General features: G+C 41.6%; 1 protein-coding gene across 6 annotated transcripts in view; it reads left to right on the top strand.

The window, feature by feature from the left end:
* The first annotated feature begins 6,152 nt into the window (after positions 1-6,152).
* The window catches only part of ralgapa2.L (Ral GTPase activating protein, alpha subunit 2 (catalytic) L homeolog), a 223,123-nt gene continuing 216,413 nt past the window's right edge, over positions 6,153-12,862 (top strand). For 5 of the 6 annotated variants that reach the window (XM_041562670.1, XM_041562669.1, XM_041562672.1 and 2 more), the window contains exon 1: positions 6,154-6,724. In XM_041562670.1, the coding sequence (XP_041418604.1) occupies positions 6,619-6,724 (106 nt within the window). In that variant the 5' untranslated portion in view covers positions 6,154-6,618. Of the gene's footprint in view, positions 6,725-12,862 lie in introns of all 6 variants that reach the window. The other variant, XM_018262908.2, reaches the window with a different exon arrangement.

Genomic DNA, 12,862 nt, shown 5'->3' with positions numbered 1-12,862 from the left:
TACAGGACATACTACAGGCCAACAAGCTATAACATAGCTAAAAACTGTCCAAAGAACTGCAGAATTCTGTATTATATGCTGTGTGTATCCAAACAATCTTTACCACCAAAATAAACTTATTATGTTTAAATTGTGGGAAGTGCATTATAGTTACTGTAAGCAAGCTGGTAATCATAGAAGAAAAATGTGGAAATTGGTACTGCTGTCATTTAATTAATGAAAATGTACAGGTATGGAATCTGTCGTCGAGAAACCTGTTATCCAGAAAGCTCTGAATTATGGCATGACCATCTCCCATTGAATCAAATTTAATTTGTTTAAAAATATTTCCTTTTTATCTGTAATAATAAAACAGTGCCTTGTACTTAATCCCAACTAAGATATAATCAATCCTTATTGCAGTCAAAATAATCCTTTTTGGTTTAAATGACTTTTTAGCAGACTTAAAGTGATATTGTGATCCAAATTATAGAAAGGTCCCTTACTTGGAAAACCACAGGTCCTGAGCATTCTGGATAACAGGTTCCATACCAGTATAAATTGCTTCACAGCGACTTTCATTAAAAGTATTCACTGACATTCCTCTCTTCGACAAATATGGCTCATTGTGAAGTGTTGTCCGACCTCCCTACTTTGATCACTCCTAACACAGAATTATGCGCCCTTCAAGGAGAAGGAAAGGCATAATAACGGGGGGGTTTACACACACCAAAGTGTCTACAGTCGCTTTCCTGAGACCCTGGGCTGGTTACATGATACTACTATAGAAGTGGCTGCTTCTTGTTCTTGGTGGAGCCTGCTTTTTGCTCTACTTCACATGTGCACTCAGCCCGGGCCATACAGAGTTTCCTAGAAAAGGAAGAAGGCATTAGTACCCATGTCTGGTGCAGTTTGCAGAGACAAGAAGGACCAAAAAACAATTATAATTACTGGGGGTTGCTTAACAAATTGTCCTCTCCCTAGGTTGGACAGAACCACCAAAGCACTATAAGAAACCCCCAAGCACATCAGCAGTGGGGATGGTGGGGCACATTGCTTGTGGGCATCTAAGTGCAGCAAGGCCCAGGTACCCCAGCGATTATGTCTTAATCTCTCATTTTCCTGTAGTGCACACGATTTTGTGCAAGAAGTGATCAAGGCAGGCAGATTGCAACACTACATATGAGGATATGTTCCTGTTAGTACAGAACAGTACAGTAAATTACTGTGATAGGTGCATAGATAAGAGCAAAATGTATTGCCATATATACTGCAATTATACAATCATAAGCTGTCCCATGGAAAGCCATACATCTAAATTCAATGATCACACTGCTCTGGGTAGTAACTCTCTATAAATCATGTTAAATCAAACTCAACACAGAGTGTCAATCCAACTTTACTAGCTGGGGGCTCATTAAAAAGCTTGTTTATTAAAAGTTTGTTCATTTCCATTCCATACTACATATATTTTTTCACTTGCTGTTCAATCCCCCAAAGATATTACAATGAGAATTGAGAACCATTTCCTTAGAACAGTGGTTTTTAGACATTGGTTCTATCCTACAGGGGAGCTCAGAGCAATGGCTGGCGGGCACATTTTTCTCCACTAGATATCCATGGAAACCCAGAGATAGGGTCAACTAGGGTGAAATTTGAACTTAAAGATATTCCTGGTATATTCCTGGAATAATGAATTACTCATATAGCAGTGTTTTCATAAATCTAAAACCCTGTTAAAGGCTAAGGGGGCCTTGTTGAACCTTATAAGAGGACTCTTCCATATAGGTTTAATCCAGCATTAAAGGAGCAGTTTACCATTACATTAACCCACAAAATGAGGTCCACCTGGGGCCCAAAATGGAAGAATAAACCATCCCGGAACAGTACCTAAGCAAGTACAATAATACTTACATAAAATGCAATATAAAATAACCAACCATATCCCATAATAACTTGTGAAGACATGTAGAGGATGTGCCCCTTCAAGTAATACCCAACACACAATATTCACTAAAAAAAACATAAAAGGGTATCTGATAACTGTATATAGTGCGTATGCTTTTGGACTCTAATGGAAATAGGATTTGTGGATATAACATTTACAGCATTTCCCAGCCTTCCCATTATGTTTGAAGAAAACAGGAAACATGGTTTAGATTCATAATGTATATATCATCACACAGCATTGTCAATGGCAGATAACATCTGTGAAAAACAGATAGCATTTTGAGTTGGTGGTTGGAGGCTGAAAAGAGGAAAAATAGGAAGGCTAATGATTCCAAAAACCAAAATAATTAAGACCGGTTAAAAAATTACAGAGAAAACACCACATATATCAAAGTACAAGTTTTTTGAAAGAGTAACTTCCCTTTAAAAATATTTCATTGAAAGCAAACATTACTGGGGCTTATTTATTGACAAAGGACATATTGGCATCTGGGCTGTTACCAATGGAAACCAATAAAATGCTTGTCAACGTCCTACTTGCAGCTGGTTGAAAAGGCCAATTTCTGGTTGCTTTTAGGAAAAAAGCAACTATATAGTGATGTGTGTATGTGGACCTATTGTGATTTTTTGGCAGCCTATTTCAGCCTTTTATATCTTACTAAGGTCATATGTTACAATTGTGAACCTTGGATGAAAATTTTTCACCAAGATATGGAAAATAGTAATTGTAGGTCTGTTGCAAAACTTCCATTTCTACCCCAGGAAAACAATACCTTAGCAGACACGTTCCTTCCCATTCTCTTTGCATTTAAAGAGGTGTCTGAAGAAAGGGAAGGCTTAAAACACTGGGGGTTGCCAGCTTGTTAGGCATCCCCAGTGACTAATATCACTCCTCTTTACCCTAACAGGCTCACCTTGTCTCTCAAAAACACACCAGCCAAGTGCCATGCTGTATTTTCCTCTGCTCCCAGGTATCCCCTGCTCCACCCTGGGGCACTTAAGTAGTCCAGAACTGTGGAGGCTGATAAGAATCACCACCACACTATACACATAATTACCACTGGAATACAAAATGTCAGACAAGTCATCCTATCCTATCTCTGGTCTTTACTACATCAGAAGAGCTCCTTTTCCGAAACATTTCTCCTCACTGTAGCCTAATTGGCAAAAATAACCAGTAGGTGGCACTGCCATTCAGTTTCATTAAACTAGCAACTTTACATTAATTTGTTTTGAGGGTTTACATTTCCTTTACGTCTGCTACTTGTCTTGTAACCCATAGCAACCAATCAGATAGTATTTATTGGTCAGCTGTGTAAAAAAAAACATCTATTTGGCTATTAATCCCTAAGCAAGTAAATTACATTACTTGTAGTGTTTGGCTTAATCATCCTCACATTTTCCCACTATTAAGGTAAATTGCTGTGAGTAATGTAATTTACTTTCTACTATTCAAATGTTAGCAAAGGGGATATCATTTTATGTAGTCTGTAGTAACACAGATTTAACCGGAGGGGACAAATCTTACTGCGTGCCATTGGCCTTAAGAGTGGCTGAAACCCCTTCCCATTCCCTCTTCTAATATTAACAGAGAATTAGCATTTCCCGCTCCTTCAGTTCACTTCAGATATATTTTAAGCCAGTTGCACTAGTGAAAATGACTGCAACCATGTTGGAAGTCCCAGACATTCTGGCCTCCCAGGATTTGGATCTGATATTTAATATTACAGCAAAGATATCAAGGTGATAAAGTGGCCAAGTATCTAGGTCCCAGATGCACATGAGGAGGAGCTAGCTCATAAGTCATGGAAGAAAGAATGGTATTCTGCAATAAAATGTGATTAAAGCAAAATTGCCGGAACAAAGCTGGTGTGCTTCATCCCTATACACACCTTGGAAGATATGTTTGACTTGGAAGCAGTCTATAACTCAATTCACCCTGCATAAATAAAAAAGTGGTGTGCAGCAATAAAGAATTTATTACAGAAATTTAGCTGACAGGCTAGGTAATAAACAAATACATTGTCCAGCTGACCTAAGTAGATGAGGTTATTACTGGCAAACAGAACAAGAAAATCCCAGTTGCAGTGGCAAAGAGGAAATTATGGGTTTAAATAAGTAAAATTATGGGTATAAATAAGTGCCTTGGAAGGTATGTTTGTCTTGGAAGCAGTCTGGAATTGAATTCACCCTGCATAAATAAAAAAGTGGTGTGCAGCAATTGTATTATTTTGCACAAAAAAACACTAGGACCCTCTGATGCCAAAGAAATGCAAACGGCTAAAAAGTTATGATTACTTTTGTTCAGTTTCACCTCTTGTCTTCTCCTAAATAAGTCCTTATTTTGTCCATAAATTGTAGAAAATATGACCATTGTCCACATAAAACACTGGAACTAAACTATGACAGTCTGTTTATGGGTAACAGCTTGTGTGGCCCCAGCTCTTTCTGCTGTGGAACTGACAGGGAACCTGCACAATTTAATCAGATTAAAAGTACAATACAAGATTACTTCTGGTCAATTTCTCCAAAACTAGCTCATGTTCTGTGCTTACATTGTGAAAGATCTGTCTCGTTTGCACAAAATACACCAGTACCCTCTGATGCCATAAACAAAATGAGCCTTAAAACTCAACATTACCTTTGGTCAATTTTACTCATTGTCATCCATAAACTGTTAAAAAAAAATCTGTCCTTTTTGGTTGAATTGGGAGAGAAGGCTCTGATGTATAAATGTTGGCAATCAGGTACAAGTTGAAACTCAATGCAGAGACCAAAAGATTAATTGTACCTTTAGTTAAATAAGAACTCATAGGGTTTTGGATATAGCTGGTATTCAGCAGGTATATAAAAAAAAATCTGTTTGCTCTTTTGAGAAATGGATTTCAGTGCAGAATTCTGCTGGAGCAGCACTATTAACTGGCTCATTTGGAAAACATTTTTTCCCCATGACAGTATCCCTTTAAACTGTGCATTTCTATGGAGCGATTAACTGGTATGATTTCTTGTTCATATGATTCTATTGGCAGAAGGGTTTATATGATGCATACATGTTTGATTGGTGTTACTCTGGTAATGTTGTTGGATGGTATTATCATCAGTCAATAGAGTTTTGAAGATGCATTTCTGCCCATAAATGTCACAGTAAAAATTGCCATAATAACCGCCATAAAACAACTATTTTATAGCATATTCGCAAAAACTTAATTTGTTGCCACAAAATTCGCAACTGGTTTGTTAACGTAGTTACCACAAGTGATCGCAATGACTTCTGAGTGCATCACTGTTTAGTAAACTTAGTCTAAAATATTTGCAGCGATAAAATGCGGAAACTTAGGGGCAGACTTATCAAGGGTCGAATTTCGAAGTGGAAAATACTTTTAAAATTCGACCATTCGAATTCGGAGGATTTCATTCATAGTACGATCTTACGATTTTACTTTGAACATAAAAAACTTGCTCTGGAAGGTCCCCATAGGCTAACATAGCACTTCGGCAGGTTTAAGTTGGCGAAGTATTGAAGTCAAAGTTGTTTTAAAGAGACAGTACTTCGATTATCAAATGGTCGAATAGTCGAACAATTTTTACTTCGAATCGAAGTAAATTAGAAGTATTCAAAAAACGTATTTCAAAAAATTACTTCAAAATTCGAACTTTTTGTACTTCAAAAATTCACTCGAAACTTAGTGAATCTGCTCCTTAAAGTCAAATTTACCGCACTTTAGTAAACGGACCCCATAGATCCAAGCTAGCAGTTTTATGGTTATGATGCGGTTTATCTTGTTTTGAGAAACTATAATATTGTTTGCCTACCTAGTGATTTTTGCTTTGTGATACCCTGAAAGAATAAAAGCCCTGGATAGTCAGGAAAAGACAATTACTGTAAGCAGGAAGTCAAATCTCCTTCAATTCCTGTACCCCACAACAAACAAAACCGCTTTTTTTTTTTGTTCCTTGACACAGATATTAGTTTATTGAGTCGGGAAAACAACAAACAGCAGAGTCCTGGTTAAACTGTAGGAGCTTAAGGTCTGGTTAACAAGAACGTAAACAGAATTTTTTCCTGCCAAAGGCAAGAGATGCAAGCACAGAAACTAAAGCTTGCTTGTCAGTAGGAGTAGGAGTACAGCCTCAGGTAAGATTCCTACACTCCATCCTAACTCGTCACTCCGCTCAACTGGGCTACGTACGACGTCACAGCGCCTATATACGTGCGGTGTGACGTCACAATCTCGCGAGAAGAGACATGTGACGTCTAGATTCGCTGTCCGGCAGGAGTCAAGGAGCTACACTTTTAAACAGTGATCGGGGTCTGCTGGTTGTGGCAAGGAAATCGGGGCTCTCCCGGGAAAAGCAGGACGTCGGGCGGTATGAGAGGCATTTTTATATATCAACATAAGCGCTGAAGACTACTTGCCTGACCTGTTCCTGGATATATGGAATACATTGGATACTGGGGGGATTTTCAGCTGGGTAGCAGACCTGGTAGTTACTACCCCCTAGGCATTAATGTAGCGCGTTGTGTGTAGTCGTTTTCATGTAAGTGACTGGATATATTTACTACAATACCATTGAGCCCCACAGCTTGGAAGAAAACGTCCCTTTCTCCTGTATTTTCCTTTTCCTCCTCCCTGTCCTATTTATCCGGAGAGCCTAGTCCATTGCTTCTCACTCCCCACCCCAAGCGGGATGTTTTCCCGGAGAGGTCATGGAGACCTCAAGAAATCTACACAGAAAGTTCTGGACCCAAAGAAGGACGTACCCACCCGACTGAAGCACCTGCGGGCTGTGCTAGGTGAGTGCTGTGATAATGCTGGGGAATAAAAATATCTTGTGAGCATGTGACATTCATATTGTTACCTTTTTTACTGGCGTGCAGGGATGTAAACAGTTTGCTTCTCTAAGGTTTTCTTACACTACAGCTTTCAGTGTTCATTGTCAGCAGCAAAGAATGGTGTAGAGTCAGAGAGGTCTCGTGCCCCAATGGTGTAGAGCCAGAGGGAGAGAGAGAGGTAGAGAGCCAGAGAGAGAGAGAGGTGTAGAGCCAGAGAGAGAGAGGTGTAGAGCCAGAGAGAGAGAGAGGTGTAGAGCCAGAGAGAGAGAGAGAAGTGTAGAGCCCAGAGAGAGAGAGGTTGTTAAGCCAGAGAGAGAGAGAGAGGTGTAAGAGCAGAGAGAGAAGGTGTTAGAAGCCAGAGAGAGAGAGAGAGGTGTAGAGCCAGAAGAGAGAAGAGAGGTGTAGAGCCAGAAGAGAGAGAGAGGTGTAGAGCCAGAGAGAGAGAGAGAGGTGTAGAGCCAGAGAGAGAGAGAGGTGTAGAGCCAGAGAGAGAGAGAGGTGTAGAGCCAGAGAGAGAGAGAGGTGTAGAGCCAGAGAGAGAGGTGTAGAGCCAGAGAGAGAGGTGTAGAGCCAGAGAGAGAGGTGTAGAGCCAGAGAGAGAGAGAGGTGTAGAGCCAGAGAGAGAGAAGGTGTAGAGCCAGAGAGAGAGAGAGAGGTGTTGTAGAGCCAGAGAGAGAGAGAGGTGTAGAGCCAGAGAGAGAGAGGTGTAGAGCCAGAGAGAGAGAGAGAGGTGTTAGAGCCAGAAGAGAGAGAGAGAGGTGTAGAGCCAGAGAGAGAGAGAAGAGTGTAGAGCCAGAGAGAGAGAGAGAGTGTAGAGCCAGAGAGAGAGAGAGAGGTGTAGAGCCAGAGAGAGAGAGAGAGGTGTAGAGCCAGAGAGAGAGAGAGAGGTGTAGAGCCAGAGAGAGAGAGAGAGGTGTAGAGCCAGAGAGAGAGAGAGAGGTGTAGAGCCAGAGAGAGAGAGAGAGGTGTAGAGCCAGAGAGAGAGAGAGAGGTGTAGAGCCAGAGAGAGAGAGAGAAGGTGTAGAGCCAGAGAGAGAGAGAGAGAGGTGTAGAGCCAAGAGAGAGGTGTAGAGCCAGAGAGAGAGGTGTAGAGCCAGAGAGAGAGGTGTAGAGCCAGAGAGAGAGAGAGAGTGTAGAGCAGAGAGAGAGAGAGAGGTGTAGAGCCAGAGAGAGAGAGAGGGTGTAGAGCCAGAGAGAGAGAGAGAGGTGTAGAGCCAGAGAGAGAGAGGGTGTAGAGCCAGAGAGAGAGAGAGGTGTAGAGCCAGAGAGAGAGAGAGGTGTAGAGCCAGAGAGAGAGAGAGAGGTGTAGAGCCAGAGAGAGAGAGAGAGGTGTAGAGCCAGAGAGAGAGAGAGGTGTAGAGCCGAGAGAGAGAGAGAGAGAGGTGTAGAGCCAGAGAGAGAGAGAGAGAGGTGTAGAGCCAGAGAGAGGTGTAGGGCCAGAGAGAGAGAGAGAGGTGTAGGGCCAGAGAGAGAGAGAGAGGTGTAGGGCCAGAGAGAGAGAGAGAGGTGTAGGGCCAGAGAGAGAGAGAGAGGTGTAGGGCCAGAGAGAGAGGTGTAGGGCCAGAGAGAGAGGTGTAGGGCCAGAGAGAGAGGTATAGGGCCAGAGAGAGAGAGAGAGGTCTGTAGGGCCAGAGAGAGAGAGAGGGGTGTAGAGCCAGAGAGAGAGAGAGGGGTGTAGAGCCAGAGAGAGAGAGAGAGGTGTAGAGCCAGAGAGAGAGGTGTAGAGCCAGAGAGAGAGGTGTAGAGCCAGAGAGAGAGGTGTAGAGCCGAGAGAGAGGTGTAGAGCCAGAGAGAGAGGTGTAGAGCCAGAGAGAGATAGAGAGAGAGAGAGAGAGGTGTAGAGCCAGAGAGAGAGAGGAGAGGTGTAGAGCCAGAGAGAGAGAGAGAGGTGTAGAGCCAGAGAGAGAGAGAGAGGTGTAGAGCCAGAGAGAGAGAGAGAGGTGTAGAGCCAGAGAGAGAGAGAGAGGTGTAGAGCCAGAGAGAGAGAGAGAGGTGTAGAGCCAGAGAGAGAGAGAGAGGCGTAGAGCCAGAGAGAGAGAGAGAGGCGTAGAGCCAGAGAGAGAGAGAGAGGCGTAGAGCAGAGAGAGAGAGAGAGGCGTAGAGCCAGAGAGAGAGAGAGAGGCGTAGAGCCAGAGAGAGAGAGAGAGGCGTAGAGCCAGAGAGAGAGAGAGAGGCGTAGAGCCAGAGAGAGAGAGAGAGGCGTAGAGCCAGAGAGAGAGAGAGAGGCGTAGAGCCAGAGAGAGAGAGAGAGGCGTAGAGCCAGAGAGAGAGAAGAGGCGTTAGAGCCAGAGAGAGAGAGAGAGGCGTAGAGCCAGAGAGAGAGAGAGAGGCGTAGAGCCAGAGAGAGAGAGAGAGGCGTAGAGCCAGAGAGAGAGAGAGAGGCGTTAGAGCCAGAGAGAGAGAGAGAGGCGTAGAGCCAGAGAGAGAGAGAGAGGCGTAGAGCCAGAGAGAGAGAGAGAGGCGTAGAGCCAGAGAGAGAGAGAGAGGCGTAGAGCCAGAGAGAGAGAGAGAGGCGTAGAGCCAGAGAGAGAGAGAGAGGCGTAGAGCCAGAGAGAGAGAGAGAGGCGTAGAGCCAGAGAGAGAGAGAGAGGCGTAGAGCCAGAGAGAGAGAGAGAGGCGTAGAGCCAGAGAGAGAGAGAGAGAGAGAGAGGTGTAGAGCCAGAGAGAGAGAGAGAGAGAGGTGTAGAGCCAGAGAGAGAGAGAGAGAGAGGTGCAGAGAGAGAGAGGTGTAGAGCCAGATAGAGAGAGAGAGAGGTGCAGAGAGAGAGAGGTATATAGGAGATGCTAGAGGTTGTAATTAAATGGTGTAGAGCCAGAGAGTTGTATAGGAGATGCTAGAGGTTGTAATTAAATGGTGTGGAGCCAGAGAGATCTCAAGCCCCAATGGTGTAGAGGTGTATAGCCAGAGAGGTATATAGGAGATGCTAGATGTTCTAATTAAATGGTGTAGAGCCAGAGAGGTCTGAAGCCCCAATGGTGTAGAGCCAGAGATGTATATAAGAGGTTGTAATTAAATGGTGTAGAGCTAGAGAGGTCTTGAGCCCCAATGGTGTAAAGCCAGAGAGGGGGGTAGAGTCAGAGAGCTATATAGGAGGTTGTAATTAAACAACAGCTGGAATGTCAGTGAAGTGACATCCTAATGCATGATGCTGGGTGTGTTGTCCATCCTAGCTAATGCTTCCTATTGCAGCGGTTTCAGACCTACACTTATTATTATCCTATAATACACAAAAGCCATGAATATCATGTAAATTATATCCTTATAAACGGTGAGTTCTGATGTCATCAGTTATAAACGGTAAATTCTGATGTAATTTCTGTCACATGACTCACTGAAATTTGTGTATTATAATAAATAAAGTACCCCCAGTTGCAAAATATGAGGATATTCGAAGTTACCTCGGAGTTCCATGACCTGTATAAAAACACTGCCTTCTGCCTCGTTTTTATATGGTCATGAAACTCCTCAGTAACTTATAATATCCTTATAATTGACAAGAGGGGGTACTTTATTCACTATATATTTATATAGGCAGTTGAACTGAAGAAGAATGAGTAGTGAAACATCTCCAATGATTAGTCAGCAAATCCTATATTTATCTGTCACCAATTTATTCCACAGTGTTTTACAGAGAGGGTTAGTTTTAGCATGCGTCCATTACCCTGCTGCAGGATTTTGAGTGCTGTAGGAAACCGGAGTTCCCATAGTAAACCTATGCAGACACAGGGAGAACATATAAATTCCTTACAGTTAACGTCTTTGCTGGAATCGAAGCTAGGACCTCAGTGCGGCAATAGCCTTATGGGAATTCTTAAAGGAACAGTAACATCAAAACATGAAAAATACAAATATAATGCAGTGTTGCCCAGCACTGATAAATCTGCTGTGTTTGCTTCAGAACCCCTACTATTGTTTATATAAATAAGCAGCTGTGTAGCAATGGGGGCAGCCATTCAAAGAAGAAAAGGCTCAGGTTACACAGCAGATAAGCTCTGTAGAACATAATGGTGTTATCTGTTATCCACTATTTAACCTGTGCCATAAAGTCTTTTTTTTAATTTCCACCATTGCTACACAGCAGCTTGTTCATCGGAACTATAGTAATGTTTCTGAATCAAACAGATCAAGTTTACCAGTGCAGGGTAAACATGATATTTTCATTACTTTAAAACCCTTTCATTTTTTTGGTGTTACTGTTCCTTTAAACAATTATATAGAAGGCCTCCGGTTGTTGCTGCAGCATGACAATCGTGTAACAGCCTCAGATGTTGTCTTGTTGGCCACTGCAGCATGCTATTTAATGTTCTTGTTGCACTCAGGACCTGAAGGTTACTGTATCCGTATTTTGCTTAAAATTAATTTTATTTAAATATTAGAAAATAATAAAGTCTGGCAATAATAATGATGGCAGATGGCTTTCCTGTAATTCAGAGCTTTTTGTGTAATGGGTTTCTGGAAAGCGGATCCCATACCTGCATGGGGTTTTTAAAAGACGTATAATACAGTCCCGAGACTAATAAACGTCCTGGCATCCCTTGGCAACAAAACCTGCAAAAGTGCACCTCCCTTTTTTTTTTTTTTTTTTTTTTTTTAAACACAAGAATTTTAGTGTTATAAAGTGAAGTTATCTGTTGTAAGTGCTATAATATTGCAGTGCAGTTGGATGCCTGTATGCACAACTTGCAGCACACCTGGCTTCAGGGCTGTAACTAACAATTTTTGGCTGTTCTTCCAGTTTGTGCCTAATTACAAGTAGTCAGTTTTATTACGTGTCTATATATCCCAGCGATATAAAATTTTTCTTACAAAGGAGTAGTCTTGTAATATTAAGAGAAAGTTCTCGTGACTGTATTTGTATGTTATATTGTTGTATACGCCCTGCTTTTATTGAACCATGTTGTTTGTAGGAGAACTAAAGCTCAACAATAAAGCAAGATATCTCGTATTGTGTTTTATTATAGCCCTTTAGCATTGATTATCTGTGCCCTCACAAGGTGTTTGTATATTTTCAGTCAGCTCATGCCATATGCTCTGGGTTGCTGTCAGTTACCTAAGCTTAGAGACCAACTCACAATGTATAGTATATGTGTGTGTGTATGTATAGGATCCATTATCTGTAAACCCATTATCCAGAAAGCTATGAATTACAGAAAGGCCACCTCCTAAGGCCATCTCCTATAGACTCCATTTTAATCACATCAATTCGATCTTCTATTTCTGTGTGTGATAACAGTACAGGCGTGGGACCTGTTATCCAGAATTCTCAGAACCTGGGATTTTCCGGATAAGGTATCTTTCTGTAATTTGGATCTTCATACCTTAAGTTTACTAGAAAATCATGTAAACATTAGATAAAGCCAATAGGCTGGATTTACTTCTAATAAGGATTAATTACATCTTAGTTTGGATAAAGGTACTGTTTTATTACTACAGAGAAAAAGGAATTTGGATTATTTGGATAAAATGGAGTCTATGGGAGACGGCCATTCCGTAATTCTGAGCTTTCTGAATAATGGGTTTTTGGATAACAGATCCCCTACCTTGTACTTTATCCCAATTAAACTTAAATAAATATTTATTGGAGGCAAAACAATAATATTGGGTTTTAATGTTTAAATTGTTTGTTTGTTTTTTAGTAGATTTAAGGTATGGATATCCAAATTACAGAAAGATTACTTATTAAGAAAATTCGAGGTTCCTTAGCTTGGTTTCTCAATAGAAGCACAGAGCAGACTGAGCATGTGCAGTGCCACGGGCAGTCAAAAAATGGCCTAACAAGATTTAAGAAGGGGTCTGCCATGTAGTACTTGGAATCCCTAGGCTGCTGAACCACCGGGTTGGTTTTATGTGTAATATACAGTATTCTAGTTATTTTCTTTTATAAGCTTTAGTTCACCTTTAATATTTTAGTGCTTTAGGAACCTTGTTAAAGTGGGCTTCAAAACACAATTTTGTCCTGCATTGTCATTGCTCTAGAAATAGTAACATTTATGGGGCGTGAGGGAATGTACTTACCTTTTTTTTTTTTTTTAACCTTTGCTTCTAAAGCTCATATTAAATGGTGACTGTGGGACGTCTTTCGTTGTTGAACACCTGCT

Source organism: Xenopus laevis, chromosome 5L (assembly GCF_017654675.1).
Source record: "Xenopus laevis strain J_2021 chromosome 5L, Xenopus_laevis_v10.1, whole genome shotgun sequence".
Lineage (NCBI taxonomy): Eukaryota > Metazoa > Chordata > Amphibia > Anura > Pipidae > Xenopus > Xenopus laevis.
Note: the sequence above shows the minus strand (reverse complement) of the source record. Positions and strands in the feature narration are given on the sequence as shown.